The sequence below is a fragment of the Mauremys mutica genome, chromosome 9 (assembly GCF_020497125.1).
Source record: "Mauremys mutica isolate MM-2020 ecotype Southern chromosome 9, ASM2049712v1, whole genome shotgun sequence".
NCBI classification, from domain to species: domain Eukaryota; kingdom Metazoa; phylum Chordata; order Testudines; family Geoemydidae; genus Mauremys; species Mauremys mutica.
In genome coordinates this window covers 32,854,748-32,879,944 of record NC_059080.1, presented here as the reverse complement: position 1 = coordinate 32,879,944, position 25,197 = coordinate 32,854,748, and the positions used below count along the sequence as shown (strand labels likewise).

The following is a 25,197-nucleotide window of genomic DNA, read 5'->3' as shown; positions in this document are numbered from 1 at the left end:
TAGCCACTGTCATCTCCTTTGATATGGTATGTGGTGAGAAATGGTCTCTCAAATAGCTGGTTTCCAGCCCATCCAGGGCCTTATCACCAACACTGCACAATGCACCCAGAAGTGAGTGGGAGCAAAGCAGAGCCTTGAGCACAGATGTTATGTGAGCAGCCAGACCTCTCAGGAGTTGTGGGTCATGATGGCACCAAAATACTGAGTCCAAACTCTACTAGGGAATCCCATTATTCAAGTCTCTTCAGAGCACGTGACTCTAGTTGTCATATTTTGCAGACCCCTCCCCGGAAAGAAGTGAGCAGATGGAACCTCATTTTATTTTGGAACTTCAGTTAGGTTTCAGGGGCTCTCCCTAGAGCAAGTGATATATTAACTTCACAACCCAGCCAATTCCCTCTGAACTGTGGAGACAATCATTAAATTGAAACTGAAGAGAGATATGTAATGACGTGGTCTCGGAAGTGATGGCCCGAGCCTATGACAAGCAGATAATACGCAAGAATATGTATTCAGTTTGTCTTCAGAATCCCTAATTACAAATTACTCTGCAAAACAACCCTACAGAACCTCCTGCATACCACTGCTGGGATTGGTATTAAAGGAAAAAGAACAAATTAATAAAAAATAATCATTTCCAAACCCCAGGACCAGTCAGGCAGTATCAGGCTGACTCCTTACCTTTGCATTTTTATCAAGAATAATATTCCTAAATATTTTCAGAGAAGGCAGACAAATATGGTACCATCCTAACTGCAGAGCTAATCCTAGTGATTAGCACCTGGTCTTAGTATCCAGGTTAGCCTAGACCAAGTGTGAGCAGCCATATTGCAAAGCCATACCTGAGTTACTGTGTCCTCAGTGGTGCTGCATTCACCTATGGTGTGTGATTTCTGGGAGTATATCCCATGGTTCTTTGTGCTGCAGAAAGTGGGATGCTCTATGATTCTTTCCCAGTGAACTGTGGGAGAATCTGTCTGTCCTTCCAGACACACAGGGGAAACTGTGGCATCGGAGGACTAACAGCACTCAAGTGACTTAGCCAGTGTCTTCACTATAAAGTGAAATGGGTGGGTTCCAGCCTCAGTGAAAGCAGCACCTGGGCTCCAACCCCCACACCCAGTTAATCCAGTTTCAAAGCACAGTAACCCCTGTATTCACACCCTATACGCTGTTGTAATAATCTTTGTACAACATATGCCTTGAAAGACATCATTTGAAAACTCGTAATTTCCTGGTCAATATCATCCTGATAAAAAGTGTGGTGACACTGTATGTGAAGTTATAAGATTCCCCTGTATGGTGTTATTAACATGTGTTCCAAACCCCACAGCCCTGCCCAGACAGAAGTTGGCAAACAGGTCTGTCCTAAACAGAGGAACATTGCTCTGCTTAATTTGCATGTAAGCAGTAAACAGAGGCCTGGTCTACACTAGGCGTTTAAATCGGTTTTAGGAGCCTAAAACCGATTTAACGCCACAACCGTCCACACTAGGAGGCACCTTATATCGATTTTAATGGCTCTTTAAATCGGTTTCTGTACTCCTGCCCGACGAGAGGAGTAGCGCTAATATCGGTATTAACATATCGGAATAGGGTTAGTGTGGCCGCAATCGACGGTATTGGCCTCCGGGAGCTATCCCACAGTGCACCACTGACCGCTCTGGACAGCATTCTCAACTCGGATGCACTGGCCAGGTAGACAGGAAAAGCCCCGCGAACTTTTGAAATTCATTTCCTGCTTCGACAGCGTGGAGAGCTCATCATCACAGGTGACCACGCACAGCTCATCAGCACAGTTAACAATGCAGTCTCCTGAGAATCGAAAAAGAGCCCCAGCATGGACCGCTCGGGAGGTAATGGATCTGATCGCTATATGGGGAGAGGATTCAGTGCTAACAGAACTGCGTTCCAAAAGACGAAATGAAAAAGTATTTGAAAGAATTTCTAAGTCTATGACGGATAAAGGCCACAGCAGGGACTCCGTGCAGTGCAGAGTGAAAGTTAAGGAGCTCAGACAAGCCTACCAGAAAACCAAAGAAGCAAACGGAAGGTCCGGGGCAGGTCGAAAAACATGCCGCTTCTATGATGACCTGCATGCAATTTTAGGGGGCTGCGCCACAAGTACCCCACCCCTGACCGTGGATTCCGAGGTGGGGGTTGTAATCTCTGCCATGTCAGACGGGGAAGATGAAGAGGAAGAAGAAGAGGAAGACCTCGCAGAGAGCACACAGCACTCCGTGACCCCCAGCAGCCAGGAGCTTTTTATCACCCTGACGGAATTACCCTGCTCCCAGCCCTCACAAGCAACTATTCCAGAGAATGACGCCATGGAAGGGAGCTCTGGTGAGTGTACCTTTGCAAATAGCAAACAGTGTTTTTTAAGCAAGCCTTTTTTAATGATTGATTTGCCCTGAGGACTTGGGACGCATTCGCAGACAGTATAGTTACTTAGAAAAGTTTGTTAACATGTCCGGGGATTGAGAGGAAATCCTCCAGGGACATCTCGATGAAGCGCTCCTGTAGGTACTCCAGAAGCCTTTGCAGAAGGTTTCTGGGCAAGGCATCCTTGTTCCGCCCACCATGGTAGGACACTTTACCATGCCATGCATGTAGCAAGTAATCAGGTATCATTGCGTGGCAAAGCATAGCGGCGTATGGTCCCGGTGACTGCTGGCATTCAAGAAGCATGCGCTCTTTATCTTGTTCTGTTATCCTCAGCAAAGTGATATCGTTCAGGATAACCTGGTTAGAAATCAGGAATTTAAGTAAGGGGGGGTGGCCATTTTTCTACTGGGTTCGTGGAATGCAGCAGCTTAAAAAAAACACTTTCCTGCACGTAGCGAAGCGGGGGGAGGGGAGGAGTGAAATGCCGATGATCTTTTCTGTTTGGTCACCGGCGAGGCGATCTTCCCCAAGCTACCGGACAAGCAGTGGGTGGGGGGGAGGGGGAAGGTTGTTGATTAGCAGGGAGCTAGCGTGGTATTAGCCATGCGTTGGGGGGGGAGGGGTAAATCACTGAGACAGTGGCTTACCATGGCCGCATGCAAGCTGAATCCTGATGCCTGGACCTGTGTCTGAGATCTGTAACCCAAGAGTTGCAAGCAGGCACTATTAAGATGAAAAATGCGACCTTGTAGGGAAATCACATGTGCTATGTAAGGTGAATAGTGCTTTTCACTGTGAAAGAGTATAACCATTGTTCTGTAAAATGTATCTTTCTAAATATTTATCTCCCTCATGCAGCTGCAAATATTTCAAGCGTCCCTCCTCCATCCCAAAGGCTAGCACAGATAAGGCGGAGGAAAAAGAAGACGCGAGATGAGATGTTCTCGGATATTATGGAAGTTACACGCAATGAAAGAGCTCATCTGAATGAGTGGAAGGACGTGGTTTCAAATTACAGGAAAGAGGCCAGTGAACGTGAGGACAGGAGGGATGAACGTGAGGACAGGAGGGACAACCGAGATGAGAGGTGGCGGCAGGAAGACTGGCAGGAAAATCAGCGGTGGCGGCAGGAAGATCAGCGGTGGCGGGATGCAACTCTGGGGCTGCTGCGTGATCAAACTGACATGCTCCGGCGTCTTGTGGAGCTTCAGGAACGGCAGCAGGATCACAGAGTGCCGCTGCAGCCCCTGTATAACCACCCTCCCCCCTCACCATGTTCCTTAGCCTCCTCACCCAGACGTGTAAGAACGCGTGGGGGGAGGCTCCGTGCACCCGCCCACTCCACCCCCGTGGACAGCCCAACCAGAAGGATGTCGTTACTCTGAATTTTATTTTTTTAATGGCCTTCTCCATCCCTCCTTTCCTCCTCCCAAAGCACACCCTTACTTCTCTCCCTCTTTTTATAATGAATCAATAAAGAATTCATGCTTTTTAAATGAGAGTGACTTTATTTGCATAAGTAAGCTGTACTCGAAGGGGGAGGGGGAGTTGCTTACAGGGACTGAGTCAATCAAGGGGGTTGGGTGTTGTAGCGGGCCGGTGTGGCTCCCCTCCTCCCCGGAGAGGGTTGAGCCCCGGACACAGGAAGGGGCGGGGCTACAGCATGGTGAGCCCGCCCCTCAGAGGGTCAGGCGGCGACCCGGAAGAATAAAAGCCGGGCCTCCCAGCTCAGTCAGCTCTCAGCCACCGGGGAGAGCAGACCTGCCTGAGGGAGCTCCTACTGGAGGAACCACTGGAGCCCCGAGCGACTGCCTGGACTGGACGGAGAGCACCCTACCTCGCTCCTGGGAAGACCAGCCGGAACTCCCCCGCGCCACCTACGACGAGGAGCCCGGGGGAACGCCCCAGCTGCCATGCTGTTACCCCGAGGAGCCCCCGGGGCAGGATTGGCTGGACTTCCCTAAGGACCTACCAGACCTACCCCCCAGCCCGGGTTGGGACGAGCCCATGCAGTGGGACTTCCCGGGGCGAGACGCCGTGGACCAGGTAGGACAAGAGGGGGATAGTGGAAGTGGCCCGGGGGCAGCTGACCTCAGTCAGGCTGCTGACCAGACTGAACCCATGTCAGTGTGTTGCGGTCAGGATCCCCACTGACCGGCAGCGGTGAGGACTGCTGCCTAGGGCCCCGGGCCGGGACACAGTGGAGTGGGTGGGCCTGTGTCCCCCCCTGCCACCCCACTCACGGGTGGCAGTCGTCCCCCTCTACCTACTGGCTCAGCCTGCCGCAAAAGGCCTGAGCCCCTGTACTGTTTGTTACTGGCTCAGCCTGCTACCAAAGGCCTGAGCCCCTGTACTGCTTGCTACTGGCTCAGCCTGCCACAAGAGGCCTGAGCCCCTGTACTGCTTGCTACTGGCTCAGCCTGCCACAAGAGGCCTGAGCCCCTGTACTGCTTGCTACTGGCTCAGCCTGCCACAAGAGGCCTGAGCCCCTGTACTGCTTGCTACTGGCTCAGCCTGCCACAAGAGGCCTGAGCCCCTGTACTGCTTGCTACTGGCTCAGCCTGCCACAAGAGGCCTGAGCCCCTGTACTGCTTGCTACTGGCTCAGCCTGCCACAAGAGGCCTGAGCCCCTGTACTGCTTGCTACTGGCTCAGCCTGCCACAAGAGGCCTGAGCCCCTGTACTGCTTGCTACGGGCTCAGCCTGCCACAAGAGGCCTGAGCCCCTGTACTGTTTGCTACGGGCTCAGCCTGCCACAAGAGGCCTGAGCCCCTGTACTGTTTGCTACTGGCTCAGCCTGCCACAAGAGGCCTGAGCCCCTGTACTGTTTGCTACTGGCTCAGCCTGCCACAAGAGGCCTGAGCCCCTATACTGTTTGTTACTGGCTCAGCCTGCTACCAAAGGCCTGAGCCCCTGTACTGTTTGTTACTGGCTCAGCCTGCTACCAAAGGCCTGAGACCTATCTAGACTGTTTGTCGCCCAGCCCCTGCACCAGGGGGCCTGGGCCTGTCCTAGCCTTAAAGAGACAGGACAGAACCCCCGTGAGACAAGCGGGCCGGTGTGGCTCCCCTCCTCCCCTCAGAGGGTTGAGCCCCGGACCCGCCTGTTACAGTGTTCATCAACAAACACAGCAGTCACACTGTACCCTGGCCATTGATGAAGCTCGTTTTCAAAGCTTCTCTGATGCGCACCGCTTCCTGGTGTGCTCTTCTAATCTCCCTGGTGTCTGGCTGCGCGTAATCAGCGGCCAGGTGATTTGCCTCAGCCTCCCACCCCGCCATAAAGGTCTCCCCCTTACTCTCACAGAGATTGTAGAGAATACAGCAAGCAGCAATAACATAGGGGACATTGGTTTGGCTGAGGTCTGAGCGAGTCAGTAATGTGCGCCAGCGCGCCTTTAAACGGCCAAATGCACATTCCACCACCATTCTGCACTTGCTCAGCCTGTAATTGAACAGATCCTGACCACTGTCCAGGCTGCCTGTGTATGGCTTCATGAGCCATGGCATCAAGGGGTAGGCTGGGTCCCCCACGATAACGACAGGCATTTCAACATCCCCAACTGTTATTTTCTGGTCTGGGAAGTAAGTCCCTTGCTGCAGCCGTTTAAACAGAGTAGTGCTTCTGAATACACGAGCGTCATGAACCCTCCCTGGCCATCCCGCGTGGATGTTTGTGAAACGTCCCTTGTGATCCACCAGTGCTTGCAGCACCATTGAAAAGTACCCCTTCCGGTTTACGTACTGGGTGCCCTGGTGCTGCGGTGCCAAGATAGGGATATGGGTTCCATCTATCGCCCCCCCACAGTTAGGGAATCCCATTGCAGCAAAGCCATCCACTATGGCCTGCACGTTTCCCGGAGTCACAACCTTTCGTAGCAGCAGCTTAGTGATTGCTTTGGCTACTTGCATCACAGCAGCCCCCACAGTAGATTTTCCAACTCCAAATTGATTCCCGACTGACCGGTAGCTGTCTGGCGTTGCAAGCTTCCACAGGGCTATCGCCACTCGCTTCTCTACTGTGAGGGCTGCTCTCATCTTGGTATTATGGCGTTTCAGGGCAGGGGCAAGCAAGTCACAAAGTTCCATGAAAGTGCCCTTACGCATGCGAAAGTTTCGCAGCCACTGGGAATCGTCCCACACCTGCAACACAATGCGGTCCCACCAGTCAGTGCTTGTTTCCCGGGCCCAAAATCGGCGTTCAATGGATAGAATCTGCCCCATTACCATCAGGATCTCCAAAGCGCCGGGGCCCGCGGTTTGAGATAATTCTGTGTCCACGTCCTCATCACTGTCATCGCCGCGCTGCCGTATCCGCCTCTTACTCGCCTCGGTTCGAAGGTCCTGGTTCAGCATATACTGCACGAGAGTGCGCGAGGTGTTTAAAACATCCACGATTGCGGTATGGAGCTGAGCAGGGTCCATGCTTGCTGTGCTATGGCGTCTGCACGGTTCACCAAGCAAAAAAGGCGCGAAACGGTTGTCTGCCGCTGTCAGGGAGGGAGGGAGGGGTGAGGCTGTACCCAGAACCACCCGCGAAAATGATTTTTGCCCCATCAGGCACTGGGATCTCAACCCGGAAATGCCAAGGGGCGGGGGAGGCTGCGGGAACTATGGGATAGCTACGGGATAGCTACCCACAGTGCAATGCTCCAGAAATCGACGCTAGCCTCGGACCATGGACGCACACCACCGATTTAATGTGTTTAGTGTGGCCGCGCACACTCGATTTTATAAAATCTGTTTTACAAAACCGGTTTATGCAAATTCGGAATAGTCCCGTAGTGTAGTGATCCCTTCCTTTGCTTCCTCTTTCTTTCCCCATCTTGTTTGAGCTCTACCTCCTAATTGTCATGGCGTTGCACAAGTCTCCAAATATATCTTAGATCTCTGACCTCATATTCAACACAACTGCCTTCTCTCTGAGCTTTTGCATCCTCCCCTCAAATGATCACTTTAAGTATGTCTATACTGCAACTGTGACTGCAGCTCAGGTAGCCATTCCCATTCTAGCTTTAGTCTTGCTGCTAAAAACAGCAGTGATGGTGCAACAACACAGGCTTCAGCATGAGCCTTAGGTGCTAGGGGCGCTGGGGGTGATGCTGGAACCCCTGGCTTGAAGTAGTTTCCATTATATAAAGGATTTATAGTTTGGTTCAATAGCTCTCAGCACTACACCACTATAAAAACTTATTCCAGCACCCCTCAGGTGAGCTGTACAAACCCACCCAAACCCATGGATATGTACATTCCTAGCCCGTGCTGGGATCCATGCCACTATATCTTCACTGCTACTTTTAGCTGCATTAGCTACATTAAAGCTAGCGTGAATATATTTACATGAGCTGCTGTAGAATCTCTCATTGCAGTGTAGACATACCCTTTGTCTCCTCCTCCTTCTCCTCTCAGCTTTGTGCAGCCTTTCATGCCTATGTTTGGAGCAGCTTCTTACTCTCCTCCACTAAATTCACTGACAAAGCCCACCTCTTTTGCAAAACTTTCCTGTACTACCCTCTGCAGAGTCTATGTTTGCACACATTCTAGCATTTGCACCATTATTATAGATGTCACAATTAGACTGTAAGCGCCTAAGGGCAGGGACCTGGTCATTCTACTGCAATGCTAAAATCAGTGGTTATAATCTATTTAAGAAGGATCAAGTGGGAGAAAGGGGAGAGGACAAAATGGCATTACCCATTTCTGAGTCACTGATAATTCAGAAGAAAATATTCTGGAATGCTTACTGATCAATGTCCTAACAGATAAAACACAAGTTGGGGTATTAGTTGGATCTGCTACAGAACACCAAATCACACTAGGGAACAGGATGTCCTGCTCCTTATGCACCTATCTGCAACATGTAGGAAAAAACCTGTGTGATCATGGGGGAACCTCAATTGAATTACATATGTTGGAGGTCTCATGCTGCCAGTACTAAACATCCTTTGAATTTCTAAACATTATAGATTACAATTTCGTAACTCAGAAAGAATTGAAGCCAACATGGGGGAGATCTTTATTAGACCTTGTCCTGACAGATATAGAGGAACTGACCACAGAACTAAAAACTGATGATAGCTTAAGTACAAGAGATCATGACATGATCACATTTATAATGTGCAAGCAAATAAGTCCAGACTAGTAATATATGTAGTCGATGCTTTAATAGGGCCAGTTTCACAAAGCTGAAAACAACTGATCCAAACCATCTGGGAAGAAGAATTTAATAGGAAAAATGTGAATGATAATACGGTATCATTTAAGAACACCTTATTAGATGCTCAAAAAGACACAGTGAAGGAACAAGGCTATGCTCGCTAAAAAAAAGATCTGGTTAAAGGGAAAGAGAAGGCAGCTATAAAAATCATTTTAAAAAATTCTGTAAAAATGGAAGACGGGGAATTTGACGTTATGAATATAAATCAGAAGTTATGAGTTGTAGAAAGTTTATAAGGGAAGCAAAGGGCCACAAGGAGAAACCTGTGGTCAGGAAAGTTAAGACCCATAAGAAGAAGTTTTTTAAACATATTAGGAACAAAAATAATCCTGGCAATGGTATTGGTCTATTATTAGATGGAAATGGTAGAATTCTCAATAATAATAATTAATAATGCAGAAAAGGCAGATGTGTTCAACAAAGATTTCTGTTCTGCATCTGGGAAAAAAATCAGATGATATACCGTAATCTCATATATAGTGATGATGATATTCTTTTCATTCCACTAGTATCTCTGAAGGATGTTAAAGAGAAGCTAGTAAAGTTGAACATTTTAAAGTCAACAGGTCCAAATAACTGAGGAGTTCACTGGACAGTTAATGTTGATTTTCAGTAAGTCTTGGCAACTGGGAAAATTCCAGAAGACAAATAAAACTAATGTTATGCCAATTATTTGAAAGGATAAATTAGATGACCCAGATAACTAGAGGCCTTTCAGCTTGACAACAAACCCAGGCAAGATAATGGGGCGGCTGATACAGGACTCAATTAATAAAAACATTTAAAAGGGTAATATAATTTATGCAAATCAACATGGTTTTGTGGAAAATAGATCCTGTGAAAACTAACTTGATATACTTTTTTATGAGATTACAAGCTTCACTGATAAAAGAGGTAATGTTGATATAATATACTTGGACTTCTCTAAGGTATTAGATTTGTTACTGTATGACATTTTGATAAAAAACTAGAATGATATAAAATTAACATGGCACATAGTATATGGATTAAAAATTGGCCAACTGATAAGTCTCAAAATGTAACTGTAAATGGGAAATTGTCATTGACCAGGTATGTTTCCAGTAGGGTCCCACAGGGATCAGTTCTTAGCCCCACACTATTTAACATTTGTATCATTGACATGGAAGAAAACATAAAATCATCACTGATAAAGTTTTCACAAAAATTGGGGGAGTGACAAAGAAGAGGACAGGTCACTGATACAGAGCAATCTGGATCGTTTAGTAAACTAGGCAAAAGCAAACAATATGCATTTTAATACAGCTAAATGTAAACATATTAATCTAGGAACAAAGAACACAGGCCATACTTACAGGATGTGGGACTCTGAAAAAGATTTGTGGGAAGGGAGATAATCAGCTGCACATGAGCTCCCTCTGTGATGCTGTGGCCAAAAGAGCTAATGCAATCCTGGGACGCATAAACGGGAATCTTGAGTCGAAGTAGAGAGGCTATTTTACCTGGTGTCCACAACTCAAGAATGAAGTTGTTAAATTGGAGAGAATTCAGAGAAGAGTCACAAGAACAATTTAAGGATTAGAAAACATACCTTATAGTAATAGAGTCAAGGGGATCAATCTATTTAGCTTTGCAAAGAGAAGTTTAAGAGGTGACTTCATTAAAGTCTAAGCATCTACACAGGGAACAAATATTTCACAATGGGCTCTTCAGTCTAGCAGAGAAAGGTAGAACATGATCCAATGGCTGGAAGTTGAAGCTAGCCAAATTCAAACTGTAAATAAGGCATAATTTTTTTGAACAGTGATAGTAATTAACCAAAGGCCATGGTGGATTCTCCATCACTGACAATTTGTAAAACAAAATGGGATTTTTTTCTAAAAGATCTGATCTAGGAATTATTTTGGGAAAACTCTATGGCCTGTGTTATACAGGAGGTCAGCTAGATGATTACAATGGGCCCTTCTGGCCTTGAAATCTGTAAATCTATGAAAATGCTGTGTCTATGACTAAATAAGAATAGCAAATTCCTTTGGCTACTAGCAGAAAATGACTTGCATAACTGCATATTTTCTTAGATCATTCTTAGAAAAAAGGGAACCTAACTTATTATGTGCTGCTAAAGTGCTATATTCTAAAAAAGTGCAACCTATTGAAAACCTATCTGAAGTAATTAGTATTCTTGCAGTGCCTGATCAATTGCAATTGCTACTGCACTTACAGGATTGGCAAAAAATTTTTACAACCTGCAGACAGTCTCTTAGGCAGGATAACAATGTGTGTGATTTATTTAAGTCTATCTAGATGCCATTTGTTCTGCTAGATTCTGGTCCTTTATGCAAATATAAAAACATAGTCTTTTTCTGAAACTCAGCCAGCACTTCTCCCATCTGTCCTCCCTACAGCCTTCTCTAAGCAAGCACCACAGGAAGTAACACACAGAATAGATGGAACTGCCTGCCTGTTAGAGTTCAGATACTTCAAACACTGTACAGTTGAAGGAGAGAGTCAGTTATAAAGTTTGAATGTGTTTTACAATGAATCACTTAGCTACTTATTGGAAGTTCTTGCCTACTGAGGCACATCCTAGAAACCTAGAAAAAATGGACAGGAAAGGAGGGTTGGATGCTAGCCTCAGATGGTCAGTATAAGCTTTTTGAAAGGAAATCTCTATAAAATTTCTGTGCAGAACACTAGACAAATTAAATCCTGCATTAGGAGAGTACAAGTAATGGCCTCAATCTTGCAACAAGTTCCATTGGAGCATATTCCTGTGCTTGTGTGGAGCTCACTGCAGGAACTGGGTCAAATATACTTACCTGGAAAAACTATTCCTATTTAAAATTAGATAATTAGTTACCAAGGTGCTAACTACATAGATTTTTAATAATAGGCAATAGATTCAAATAATGATTTGTTCTGTTTTATCAAAAATGCACTGAGCATGGTCTTATATTAAAATGACTTTGTAACTGATTCATAATGTATTTTGCAATATTCTAATGAATTAGAATGCAACAATTTTGACTGCTTTTACCTCATCTGGAGAGGTGTAATGCTATCATTACTGTATATTAAAGGCAATCACATATATTGAATGCCTTTAACTGTATAAATGTTGAGGAAAGCAGGTACTGCTGAAAAATCATCTGAAAGTCATCATATTTCCAACCAGAATTAAGTTTGCTTGAAAATCTGGCTATTAAGGACCTTAAGCAGTTCAGCTGAGTTCTGAGTGTGAGGTTGTTTCATAGATAAATATTTATGTACCAATAATCTTCTCCACGTATCACAAATAAACTCTGCACTCAAGCAGGCAGCAAGTAAGGCTTAGCTAAAATTATTAAAAAGTAAAATGTCAATGTCAATAGAAGCAGATAATGCCTTGGAAGTACTGTACAGCTTGTGGATGTTGCAAATAGGTTGTTGTGTTTAAATCTAGAACAACATAGCCACTTTGTTGCAGTATATTTACTACACAGTCACTTTGTTGCTTCTGCAGGCTGAGTCCACTGCACACACCAGGGGTTTGCATCTCCCTATACCCGCCACAAACTCGATGTGTACCAAACTCCCAACCTTTCTATTTGAGGGATTCCCTGCAACTCTCCACCCACCTCAATTAAAAGCAGCCTCAAAGCTACTCTAACTTGTGCTCAGACTGCTCAAACCCCGTAAGAGCTGTGATCAGCTGAGAACAACAAGAGAGTATAGCAAGAGCAATGATGCCCTGGCTGCACCCTGACCTCAGACCCTGGGACATCCTCTGAGTCAGATGTTGAATTCGTGGTACAGAGGGAAGGGGTGTTATAGAACCAACCCAGTCCAGGGATCCCCCCTCCTGATGCCAGTGATATTCACCAGAATGTGGATGGATTCTGAGCCCTTTCCACTACTGATGCAGTATAAAGAGGCCCAAGGGCAACAGAGAAATTATTCCCACTTCAGTAGGATTAAAATAAACATTTGCAGGTCTGATTTCACAGACCTTATTCAGGCAAAAGTCTCACTAAAGTCAGTGCGAGCTGACATTGATTATGGAACTGCTAGACCAAGCCTACCTAAAATTTATTCTTTATACCATAAAAGGCGTTGTTGCTTTTTGCTCATGGTTCTGTTATCACCTCGATACTGATAGACTATTTTCTCCTCTTAAGAATAGTTCCATTATTTAACTAGGTTTAAAAGTTCAATTTACTGGGCATAATTCTGATCTCAATTTCTCAAACGTAACAGGCATCACCACTGTTATAAAGAAGGTAGTATGGTGTAGCTGGGAGGAGAATTTGATCCACTGAACGCTTTTTGGTAGAACTGCTCTTTTTCTTTTTTTAAAAACAGATACCACATTTGTTCCACATTGTTTCTTGGCTGGGACCAAGGAACAATGTGCTTACACATTGAAATTGTACCTTCATTACTCTATTTTTTTTTTAATTGCAAGTTGTCCATTAAGTTTGTTAGTTAATTCTCTTAAGAACTTTGCAATGCATAGTAACTGTACTGGCTGATTTCTACAGATACCAATATTCACATTGGTTTCCCTTTCTTAACAAGGTTTTCATTCTTTCTGAATTCTCCAAAGCCTGTTTTATTTTTCTTGCTAAAGGCTAGGTTTTATAACAAAGGCAATTCAGTAGCTCAGCCATTTTAGAGTCACCATTAATGTCATTCCCTCCTCATTTATTAATGGGTCTACTACCACTCCAGTATTTCTTCCCCCCACCCATGACATAGTAGTTAAAGCCCTTCTTGTTCCCCTTTAGCAAGCCTCAACTCATTCTGCTTCATTTTCTTCAGAAAAAATGTTAAGATGAATTAGATTTCCACCCAGCGCTGCAACATTGAGGATCATTTTAAATAAATCATTTTCCATTACCTATTTACTGTAAATCTACCTAAAACCACAGTTAACAAATGAAGATCACAAATGAATCACAATAACACTTTCCTCCCAAAATATGCCAGACTTGTGATGACTTTTTTAAAGTCAAAAGATTACTCTATTAACACCTCCAATGCCATGAGCTTCTGCATGCCCAAGGCTACACTTTGTGAAGCCTTCCCATTATTTTTAACGAGCAGTCAGGACCTACACAATGTACGTCCACAAGACCACAGAAGTGCCCCTTTGTTGCCGGTGCATCACAGATCCTAAGTGTGTGAGAAATTTAAAAGGAATGCTGCTGCTTTTTAACAGCTTTCCATAAAGACAAGTGATAATTTCCTCCCTTTGTGATTAGCTAGTATCCAGTCCACCTCAAGTAATATAGGCAGTAAGCTACTTTTAAAAAAACTAAAATTAAGCAGTATTTTATTTTTATTAAATTGCTGGCAACTACCAGTCTCAGTGTTTGTTAGATATCTAGCCAGCCAAATGATGCAATAGCCTGCATCCATTATGCATTCTCGCAGGAGGCGGCCAGTAAATCAGGATGCTTGCTGTGGAGAGAGACTGTCTAGTGAACTGTGCAGAGATATGCCCAAGTCCTTCAGGGAGAGGGAACATTTTCAGCCTCTCATATGCTATTCCAATAGGTTTTAGGATTTAACTAGTTTTTGTTTTGAACTCTCCAGTTAAGGACACCCATATACAGAGAAACCTTCACTTGAGAGCCACATAACTTTATGTCAAACAATTATCTGTCTGCAATTGTCTCCTTGCAGTGACCATAAATCTTCCTCATCTATCTCCACACACTTACATTTTATTATTTTATTCCCTATTCCACATCTGTCTGCATTTCAGCCCATCCCCTCTCATTGCCAGAGGAGAAAAAAGCTGGTATTTTCCAGTACTTTCTGATGTGTAATGTCAAATGCCCTGCTTGTTACAAGCAAACTGGCATTGTTACAATGGCCACTGAGAATAACGTAACTCCCCTTCCCCCCACCCCCCCAGGGGCGGCTCCAGGCTCCAGCACGCCAAGCGCGTGCTTGGGGCAACATGCCGCGGGGGGAGCTCTGCCGGTCGCCAGGAGGACGGCAGGCGGCTCCGGTGGACCTCCCGCAGGCGTGCCTATGGAGGGTCCGCTGGTCCCGCGGCTTTGGTGGAGCATCCGCAGGCACATCTGTGGGAGGTCCACCAGAGCCGCGGGACCGGCGACCGGCAGAGTGCCCCCCGCGGCATGACGCCGTGCTTGGGGCGGTGAAATGGCTTGAGCCGCCCCTGTCTCCCCCACAGGCCTACCCAATCATTAGAGAAACAATCTGATCAAGTCAGTTCAGTGGAGGGACTAGTCTTTCCTTCTTTGGAAGTGTTCCTCTATATCAGTCCTTTTATGTCCACTTTACAGGTCTCTTTTGTTCTTTCAAATGCCTCACTGCCAGGGCTGCTGATCATATGCACTAAGCACATGCTAGCATATGGGCTGTTTACAAAATGTGTGTGTATATATGACAAAAAACAAACAAACCTTCCTCCTTGACAAATAAAATTGCTATGAGTTGGAAACCTCTGTAGTACACCTTCTGTTTACTGGGCCAGATCTTTAGCTGATGTAAATCATTATAGCTCCATGCCCACCAGTCGAGGATCCGACCAATAATCTTGAAAGTTTTCTTGATGCATTTATTAGTCAAATTCTGATCTCAGATGCACAGGAGTAAATCTGGAGTTATTCAAGCTTTACACTAATATAACAGAGAGTCAATGAACCTTCCTTATGTCTTTTATAAAGGAAAAAGGTTCCCCTGGGCTGAATTTCCACTGTTCAAATCTAATTTGCAAGCAGTAGGAAGAATTTAGTCCATCGAAAGCTCTTGTAAACATGCCTGTCATACTGTGATTGGTGAGTAAATGCCTTAGTGGTCTGAGAAGACTTTTGGCCAGTTGTATATAAATCATATACCCCTTAACAGGTTGGTGGACACTTAGCACAGACATACATGCACATCATGTTATTTATCACGTAATACTGTGCACACATACATACATACACAGATCTTCACAAAGTGATAACATGATGTGCTTTAATGTAATCAAATAGGGGCACACTCAATGTTTTAGGACAAATATGGTGCATCTCTAGGATGGCAATATAGGGTACTTCTGCATTTCAGTGATCTAGTGAAGACCAGCAAAGTTTGTGAACTGGTAGTGACATCAAAACACACAGTACTATGGAAGAATAAAAGACACCCACCTTAAGAAGTTCATAATGCTGAATGCCATTCACTCCAATGTCAGGATCGATGGCAGAAGGGACAGAATAGCGGGAATTAATGGCTGTGTTCTCAGGGATGGAGATGTTAATGACTGTTGAGGGGAAAAGGGGAGCATTGTCATTGATATCCTCTATCAGAAATCTGATCTTGACCAGTCTGAAGACTTCATCAGGCAAAACTGCTACCTCCACCTCATAAAAGCAGCGGTTCTCACTAAAAATGCCAGAGCACAACTTCTCCCGGTCTATGCGGTTGGCAGTAGTGAATATCTCACCAGTGTTTTCCTCCACCCGGACTAATGGCACATCCCCAGTCTTATACACAAGCTTGAACTGAAGAGGTGATGAAAGGGACACATCCGGGTCCAGTGTCAAGTTCAGATCCTTAAGCAAATTGCCAATCAGGACATTTTCCGGCAGTTCTTCCCTCACAGTATAATTCTTCTCTTGGGCACCGGACTGAAATACAATGCAGGCTAATAAGACTGCCAAGAGGTAGGTTCCAGACAGCAAGTCCATCTCCAGAATGGCTAATGAGTTCTCCTGAAGAACACCAAGAGTAACTGGAAAAGAGGAAAGAAAGGAAGAGATTATTAAAAAGCCCTAAAGCAGCAAACCAGCCAAATGGTGGAAATGCAAAAGCCAAGTGATTTGAGAATTGTTGCAAAACGAGGTCAATGAAATGCTATCTTTTACTCTGACCATTTTTACATAAAATGAGCAGCAATAAAGCAGATAATCCCTTATATCTGCTTTTTGTTGTTCCCACTTCATAAATGTTGAGTTCAGAATGTGAAGAATGGATCCTCCAAAAATACAAGGGTCCCCATGAAAGAGTGTTCTTCCCACTCTCCGCTCCCAAAGCCAAACCCTCCTTTCCAGCCCTCCCTCAGCCACATTGGTACTCATCTTTCTCTCACTCCCAACTCCTTGATCTTGTTCCCTAGCGAGGCAGCCAAGTCAACCTCAGCTCACCTCAGCAGGTGGTTTGCAAACAGGCGTCAGCTGACTGCCACCTGGTGGGGTGGGCTAATTCACTTCTGCATATGGACCTCTGCAGACCACCGGGCTGGGATACAAACCATACTGCTCTTAATCCACCTCTGAATTTCGCACAACTAAAACTACATTACAGCTCTAAGCATTAAAATGTTCTGTCGTCTAATATAGCAATTCACATGCGCAAGGAAAACTAATCAAAATGATGTCTGAAGACCTTCAGCCAACAACTGATGGAAAGTCCAAATACTAGCACAACACACAGCAGTCAGTCCACTTCAGAACCAAGGAAGGACTTGATCCAAAAACTATTGAAGACAATGAAAACACTGCCACTCATTTCAGGGGGTTTGGATCAGGTCCCAAAAAAGCAGTAATCAAATCACACCAATGGTCTGTGTGCTTGCCTGGGTGCTCCTCTTTCTGCTTCAAATGTTTAAAGCTCTTATTATGACACAAATCTAGGACCAGTTGTCATGAACTAAACTACAACAGACCAGCAAGATGAGGTCCTAATGGGTTCAGTCCCACAAATGCTGAGAACCTTGTCAGATAATGTCCATTCTGGACATTTGCCATTAACTTTAATGGGAGTTGTGACTCTTTTTCTTTGGTAGGTTAAGCAATAGTTTTTAGGGGTTGATCTCACCCTGTGATAAGTGGCTACTTTTATTATGCTGGAAAATCAGCCACAGGGCATTTTTCATTGTATTAAAGTAATTCTAAATCAGGTCAAATTTGAGTCTGAACAACCTGCCAATGTTCCTTTCTCTTAAATATTTTCATATTCAGTGAAACCTAGTTCATGGTATCAATACTAGAACAGGATATGTATGTGTTTCAGGGAGAAGGGGAAGAACATTCAATACCATTCTGCCTGTTTTCTGAGCTTCATACAAACTGTATGCTGTATATACAAAGACAGATGCCTGAAAACCCCAGACTTGTGGGGGAGGGAGAAAGGTGATTATCTTTAATTTCAGTAAGGGTGAATCCCTCCCAGCAGAGTAAATTTCAGGAAAATTATAAAATGTAGAGGTCTCCAGTTTGGGAATATAATGTGACACTACATCAATGTACACAATCTTTCCACTGTTGGTAGAAGAGTCTGCTTCTCTGCACCTCCTGACCTCTGACACCTGGAACAGCCTTCCTATGGGCCAGACACTCAGCTGGCATCAATTTAAAATTAACTTGTGAAGTCAATGGAACAACTTCAATTTACAACAACTAACGATCTGTTCCTCTACATCCCCCTTACCAACTCAACTGCATCTCTTCTTAATGTTCATATATATAAAAAAGATGTTTCTTTCTTTGCTCTCCTAATTTTATTCTCTTTCTGTTCTATATGATTTAATGTCATAAATTTCATCCCAAAATGCTTTACTTGGAAGATGCAACACAAAATAAGGACCTAATCATGCAAATCTTTACATACCCAAGAAGACATTACTCCCTATTAACTGTTTTGGGGCTACTCAATGAGTGAGGATTTGCATGATTGGATATTAAGTTCATGTTGCATGGTACTATATTATCTGCAGCATTCTGATAATTCAGTGTAAGGTTTAATGCAACAATACACAGGCATTCAGGAGTGAAGGAACAGTATGGTACAAGCAGTTATTTTTAAAAATCCATTATTAGGGAATACTAATGTACTTTTAAATATATAATTAAGAAAGTTAGCAGCAGCTCCCAATGATCAATAACAGTAACATTATTGTAGTATGCAACAATGAGTCCTGTGGCACCTTAAAGACTAACAGATGTATTGGAGCATGAGCTTTCATGGGTGAATACTATAGGATATGCATTTGATGACTGGATTCTGATAATACCATATAAATCTACTACTATTGATATTGTACTATTTTTATACCTGAGCATGTACTATATTAATGACAAGCTACCACCAAAAATCCTCACATCCTGTTAAAGGAAACACACACACACACACACAGCAATACGAAGAAATTACTTCAAGAAATAAATGAGGTGGGTTTATATTTTATTTTCACTATAGTTGGGATAAATACATTTATAACATTTCCTTCCACAACAATAAGGAAAAATATATGCTGGCCACAACGAAGAGCTAGTGTTTAAAAGGCTGTCAAGGCCTCAGAATGGCATTATGTTCTTTAAATATTCTGGGTGTACTGAAGAGCACTGTAAACATCAGATATAGAAGAAAAACGGCAGTAAACATATACGGAACTGGTAGCTGTGGGATAGTGTTCTTAACCTTATTGGTTCATTTGTGAGCACAGGGATTACAAAAATAACTCAAAGCTTTACCTCCTGTGAATTATAGTCCCAGGGGTAAGATTGCTTGTGAAACCATGAGGATAAAATAACACACAGATAATAATTATAATAAATATCATCATAAAAGTAACATATACATATACACACACACACACATCTACAGACCTGTACATATATAGATTATACTGGACAACCTTATAATTATTAAGGTAAAGCTGTTACTCTGTCCTTAACTCACCTAGCCATACTGCAGCTCTAAACACAATATACATTCTTACACCTGACATCACAAGCTTATGTGCAGTAAGTTAATAGTGGAGTTTCAACCTAAACTCAGAAGGTCTTAAATTTTGTTTTTATTTTTCAATTTAAATTACAGCCATATGCTATATCTTACATTGTCTTCATTAACAATTTAATATACTTCTGGTAAGCACACAAATCATGACATCCATTAATAACAGTTGATGAATAGTTCCTTGAATGTGAGACATGCACATTGGACACTGTAGGTCTGATTCTCTTCTCTCTTCATTGTAAATCAAGACTAACTCCACTGCAGTCAATAAGCCTGACTGTCTTTGTGCAATCATTTTCAGTAGTGCAAAGTAGGTATAAAAGGACACCATGCTGCTCTGGTATTCCATTTGCACAGGTGTAAATTATACAAGTTGCAAGGCAGAGCTGGTCAGAAAACAGAATTTCCATACAGTGGGAAATTCTGACATTTTGAAATTTGTTTTAATTCCAAATTGGGATGAAGAGTCAGAATTTCAACAACAACAAAATTGTGGAACGAAAATTACTTAAAATTTTGATTTGGTAACATCAAAACAACCTTATCCCACATTCTGTTTAGATAATGTCAAATTATTATAATATATACACACACATATTAAGTATAATTATACATATACTTATATTAAAATTAATATAAAAATAAAAACAAAATAATATTTTTATTTGGAATCATTTCATATTTATTTCTGTCAAATTTTGTCAAAAGTACCATGTTCCAGCAAAACATTTTGATTTTGATGAACATCATTTTCAACAGGGAACTTCCATTACAAAATTTCCAACCAGCTTTACTGCAAGATCATGAAAAATCAGGCCCAGTAGAGTTCAATGAATGTAAAATGGATGTAAGTTAAATTACAATCATGCTTATGCATACCTTGGTATTTTGGTTAAGGTAGTAAGTTCCACCTCTTTGCAGTCACTTTTAGACCCTCCATCCCATACAAACTTGCTTCTGGTTTTTATTCTTCTAAACTAAGCAAGTACATACACGTATTGACTGGGGTTTGGAGTTTTCATGGAAAACTGCTTACTCTGCAAGTTGAAAAAGTGACTGACACTGGTTTACAATTCTTTAGCTGTGGAAACAGGGACTATTTTGATGTGATATCTTTTTTCCCTTTCAAACCAGTCGGCCTCAGTGTAGCCATGGTGCTTTAAGGGGCAAAAGTGACATGATTCAAATTCTCTGTTCAGATATATGGAACAAGCAGCTTATGCCATGGGGCAGGAACTGCACTTAAAAACAACCTATTTATATAGTGATGGCTGTTCTCTGTCTGTCATTTGTGCTTGGACTGATGGGGGTGCTATGGCAACAGCAACAGAAAGAAAAAAGGAGGGGGAAGTGTTGTCTAGCAACAAAACAAAACAAAAGGTTTGCAAGACATTCAGAAATCAGAATATCTCTAATAGAATAATACATATAACAGTTCATTGGCTATTGCGCATATTTCCCCCATATATACAAAACTATAAAAATGGGAAAAACAGAAACTAAGAATATCAGTGCAAAGAAGGAGCCCAGAGAAATGGGAAATTGAGTTAGGCAGAGAGAAAGAGAGAGAAAGAGAGAAGGGGATATTAAGGTCAATTGCAGAAGTGGGACAAATGACTGATACTAAAATGGTGAAGATAAATTGATAATGTGGTAAGATAAAAAGGACAAAGAAAAATAAAAAGCAATGTGGGGAGGGAAGAAAATCAGAGTCACTGTGGGGTGAGTGAGTTCTAGACGGTTGAGGCCCACTGGCAAAGCACATATTGCTGCTGTTAATACTCCGCTAGTACCATGACTAAACAGGGACTTCTGGCTCCAGGGTTGCCAACGCAGCACCTTTCATGAGCCCCGCTAAAAAAATGAAGAACAAAGTTGTTTTTCAGAAGGTAGCATTAGCCTGTGAGATGCTGGAAAGATGACTTAGGGCTGTGCCTGTCACCTGAACTGTGATGGCAAATGCCCTAAATGGGAGAGCGTGGGGAGGGGGAAGGTGGGGTGGCAGTTACACATTTGCTCATGCACACACACTCTCATGTGTGAACTAAAACAAATACAGTTGTTATCCAATACACTAAACCCTCATGCTATTATTTAATCCATATTACAATTTATCTTCAGTTTAATAGCTGTGGGCTTGGCATGTCTAGTTATGGACACTATACACTGACTGAGCTGCAGCGCAGAAAATAAAGATTAAAAAATGTCACTGGAATTTTATTTTAATGCAGATCCAAATTTGGGCTCCTTTGAATGTAAGCCTTAACCTGCTCTCTTTGAAGTCAATACCAAAACTCCCATTACATGCAGTGGGAGTAAGACTGAGACCTCTTAATTCACAGAAGTCATGGTATTGATGCAGAAATGAAGCTGAATACCATATTCAGAGAGCTCAGTAGCATTATCTCTGGATGTCTGAGTTCAGACTTGACTTGGATTATAAATTAAATGAGCTTGAGTCTCTACTTAGGCACTAGTTAGCTGCAGCTCAAAGTGCTATCAATCTACCTGGAAAGGCCCGTGACTAGTATTCGATGCAGGGCTGCACATAACAATTCAGGAATATTATATAGACATTTGTAGCTAAAGTTTGTAGCGCTGAACTCCTAAGAAGGACAAGTTCAAAACACTATGTCAAACCAATATTTCTTATGGCAGAAGACCACTAATAGTATTTGCAAATGGCTGGTGACATGTACTCTTTCTGTCAGTCAGCAGTATGACCTGAACGTGGTTTAACTTCTGATCAGTGTGAGCCAATTGTATCTACCTCAGTTCCCACAATCAGTTCTTTTTACTCTAAGCCTTCTAAGATGCTGGGTCATAGTGCCATGCCATGTGCTCAAGACTTTGAATCTCTGAATCCTTCTGTTCAATGCTGACACTAATAACACATGGTTATCAGCTTTGTTCCATGGACATCAACTGTTACATTGTTAGGTGTTTGCGCTTTTTTTTTTTTTGCTAGAAATCAATAACTTGTGTAAAAAAAAAAATCTCTAATTGTTCATCATCTCATATATTATGTTTTATTCAAGAAACTGACTTGTTTTGATGAGTGAACATTTCAAGAAAGATACAGCCTTCACCTGTAGTTGGAAATCTGGGAAAGTGTTCCCCTAACTGGCTAAAAAATGTTCTTTTAGAGCTAAGAAGCAAACTAATCTCACACCTTCTCAAATATTTACTCACTCCACTTAATTGAAGGTTATTTTTCTGCATAATTCTCACTCTGTCACTATTCCAGGCCACAATCTTTTTGTAGCCATCAATATCCCATGAGCATCCACCCCAGCACACAGTGTATTCCATAGAGATGCTTGGGAAGAAAGACCTCCGTCTCTCAGAAAAACAGATCTGAGGAAGTTTCATGCCCAGAAGTATTAACTTAATGCTCTAAGAGTCTGATTTGCCAAGTTTCCTACCTATGTAACTCCATTGATTTGACTGGGGCTACATTACTCTTAATTTACACCACTGTAATAGAATGAGGCCCTACATTCTTATCACCATTGGAAAACACCAGTCACTATTCAAATGGGAATTCAGAGGAACAAGAGCAAGACTTGGGATTCTTCAGCTGCATAAGATTAGGCATGTTTAAAGTACTTTATTGATTCAAGGCTTTGGCTCATCCAGGAGCATTGTATTTCTAGGTTTTGATTGGCATAGCTCCTGTTCCTGTAGGAAGGGGAAAACCTCTCCTCGCATTTACTAATAGAGGTGTAAGAAACAAGGGGTGATATCCAGAAGTTGCTGAAGTCACACAGTCAAAACTTGGAAAACAGCAAGGGGTTTCTTTTGCTAAATTATAGAGTTCCAAATTATTAATACCGACCTGCAACTGATGTGTACAGTGCTAGCTTCTGAGGAACTGCAACTTGTATTTATAAGATATAAAAATGAAATAGTCATAAACAAATGGGCAATGCTGCTCTGTAATCAACTATATTCCATCCACATGCATCTGGTACGCTGGCCCAGTGGGTCCCCATCATTCTTTTTATTGTTCCACATTAATCCACATATAGCTGAAGTTCCCTTTCTGCTAAATCTACAGCTCCAAATTTGGGGAAATGCTGAGAGCTAACACAACTGAAAATATTTGAAAAATGGTATGACTATCACTTATTTCGGAAAATCGTAATCACATGCTGCATTAACTTTTCCTATAAACTGGTAACACTGGGAAATAGAGGGCACTGCTATTAGCAATGAAACAGGTTTGCACCGGTGTTGAGTATTAGATATATGGAATGAGAACCGAAAGCATGGAGGAAAAGGTGAAGATCTCCCGGCTGATGAGATGTCTACTTCAATTTACTTAGGTAGAAGCACTGCAGTACATAAAAAAAAAAATCTATAATGCAGCTAAATGCCATATCTCAATGCTAAGAATTGACACTGTAGCAACAATTAAAACACGAGAAAAACAATGTACAATGCATTGCAAAAATAAAGAGTCAGAAAATGGCACCAGAAGAGTGCTAGGCAATTCTGTATGTCACATCTAATCAAAAATGTATTTTTGTGCCACCACATGATAATTTTTTCCTTCCACAAGCCCCCAGCAAGAGAATTGGACACTAAAATATGAAATGAATATACTTGAGTGTTAGACTTATTTCAATTTAGAATATATGATTAAACTTAAAAATGAAAGTAAAATTACATATCAGCAATTTGTCTCAATCACTTGGCAATGGGTAGGGTCAAGATCACTTATGTTATAGCTAATGCATTTTGCATTAGCACATTGCATCCAGATAATATTAACCTTCATCACTGAATAGGTAGAAACCAGATGTGTTGCTTAGGAGTACAAATTATTTTGCTTAACTAGCTACTACTGACCTACTAGATAAAAGTCTGGTTAAAAGCATCCTATCATTCCCCTGCAGAAATGGCAACTTTCCTTGCTTTCAGTGTGGAAACAATCCTTCGCTGGACATATTCCTGGTCCAAAAACCAGGTATGTTCTACTTGCACACTGTAGGGCGTGCCATGCACAAATCATGTTGTGCCTCTAATGGATAATTGGTTCGCAGAACCTAATGAGTGTTGATGAGACAGCATTCTGTTGATGGACTATCGGGTTTCATGTCTATTTCTTGGACTTGCGTGCATTTTATAGAGATGTTGGCAGGATTTTATTTGAAATTAGGAAGATTTGAGGCCTATCACAGCTGAGTCAGTTTGATTAACTCGTCTTATTTGTTAGGACTGAAATTCGGGGTACAAGTCTGTCGCATCTTACGCTGGGGTTACGTTCCACAGTCAGTGCATAAAGCGAAAATCGCGTATAGTCAAAATTACATTGAGTGTAATGGCAGGCGGAATCGCCCACACTACAAGTATAGTATTAAAATTGTTATTTTTCTCTTTTTTTTGGTTTTTGCCGACCGAGTAAAGCTGAAATCACGCATGTTAAATGCACGTAAGATGCGACAGACCTATATTGTCCTGTTTGGGGCATACGTTTGTGTGTTGTGAGACAGAGCTGTTTTGTCCCTCAACTCTTAATGATGATGACAATGAATTTATGGAGAACTCTGCCCAGATGGTACAAGACATGTATGTTTGGTGAACGGTGTAAATATATCTTAGGCTCTGCTTGTCCATTGGGGCCCTGTATCCTAGACTACCACATTACTCACATGCATTCTCTATTTTCATATTATTTTTAGCCTGGATTTGGGAAAGGTGAGAGCACTGAAGGAACACAGTTGGCTCTGATGTATTGTGGTATCTGGTTATGACTTTTTAACAGAAAGGGTAGGCTAATTCCTTAGGTCTGTATTTCCCATTCATTTGTGAAAAGGACATCTCAAAATGATGATTATCTGACGGAGAGCTGTGCTGGTCGCTGAAGGGGATA

The 25,197-nt window shown here is 42.7% G+C and overlaps 1 protein-coding gene across 1 annotated transcript in view; it reads right to left on the bottom strand.

Annotated features, from left to right (window-relative positions):
- The window catches only part of PCDH11X (protocadherin 11 X-linked), a 1,070,771-nt gene that overhangs the window by 960,618 nt on the left and 84,956 nt on the right, over positions 1-25,197 (bottom strand). Inside the window, exon 3 of the mRNA XM_045031029.1 lies at positions 15,728-16,311. Coding sequence (XP_044886964.1) covers positions 15,728-16,267 — 540 coding nt within the window. The 5' untranslated portion in view covers positions 16,268-16,311. The remainder of the gene's footprint in view (positions 1-15,727; positions 16,312-25,197) is intronic.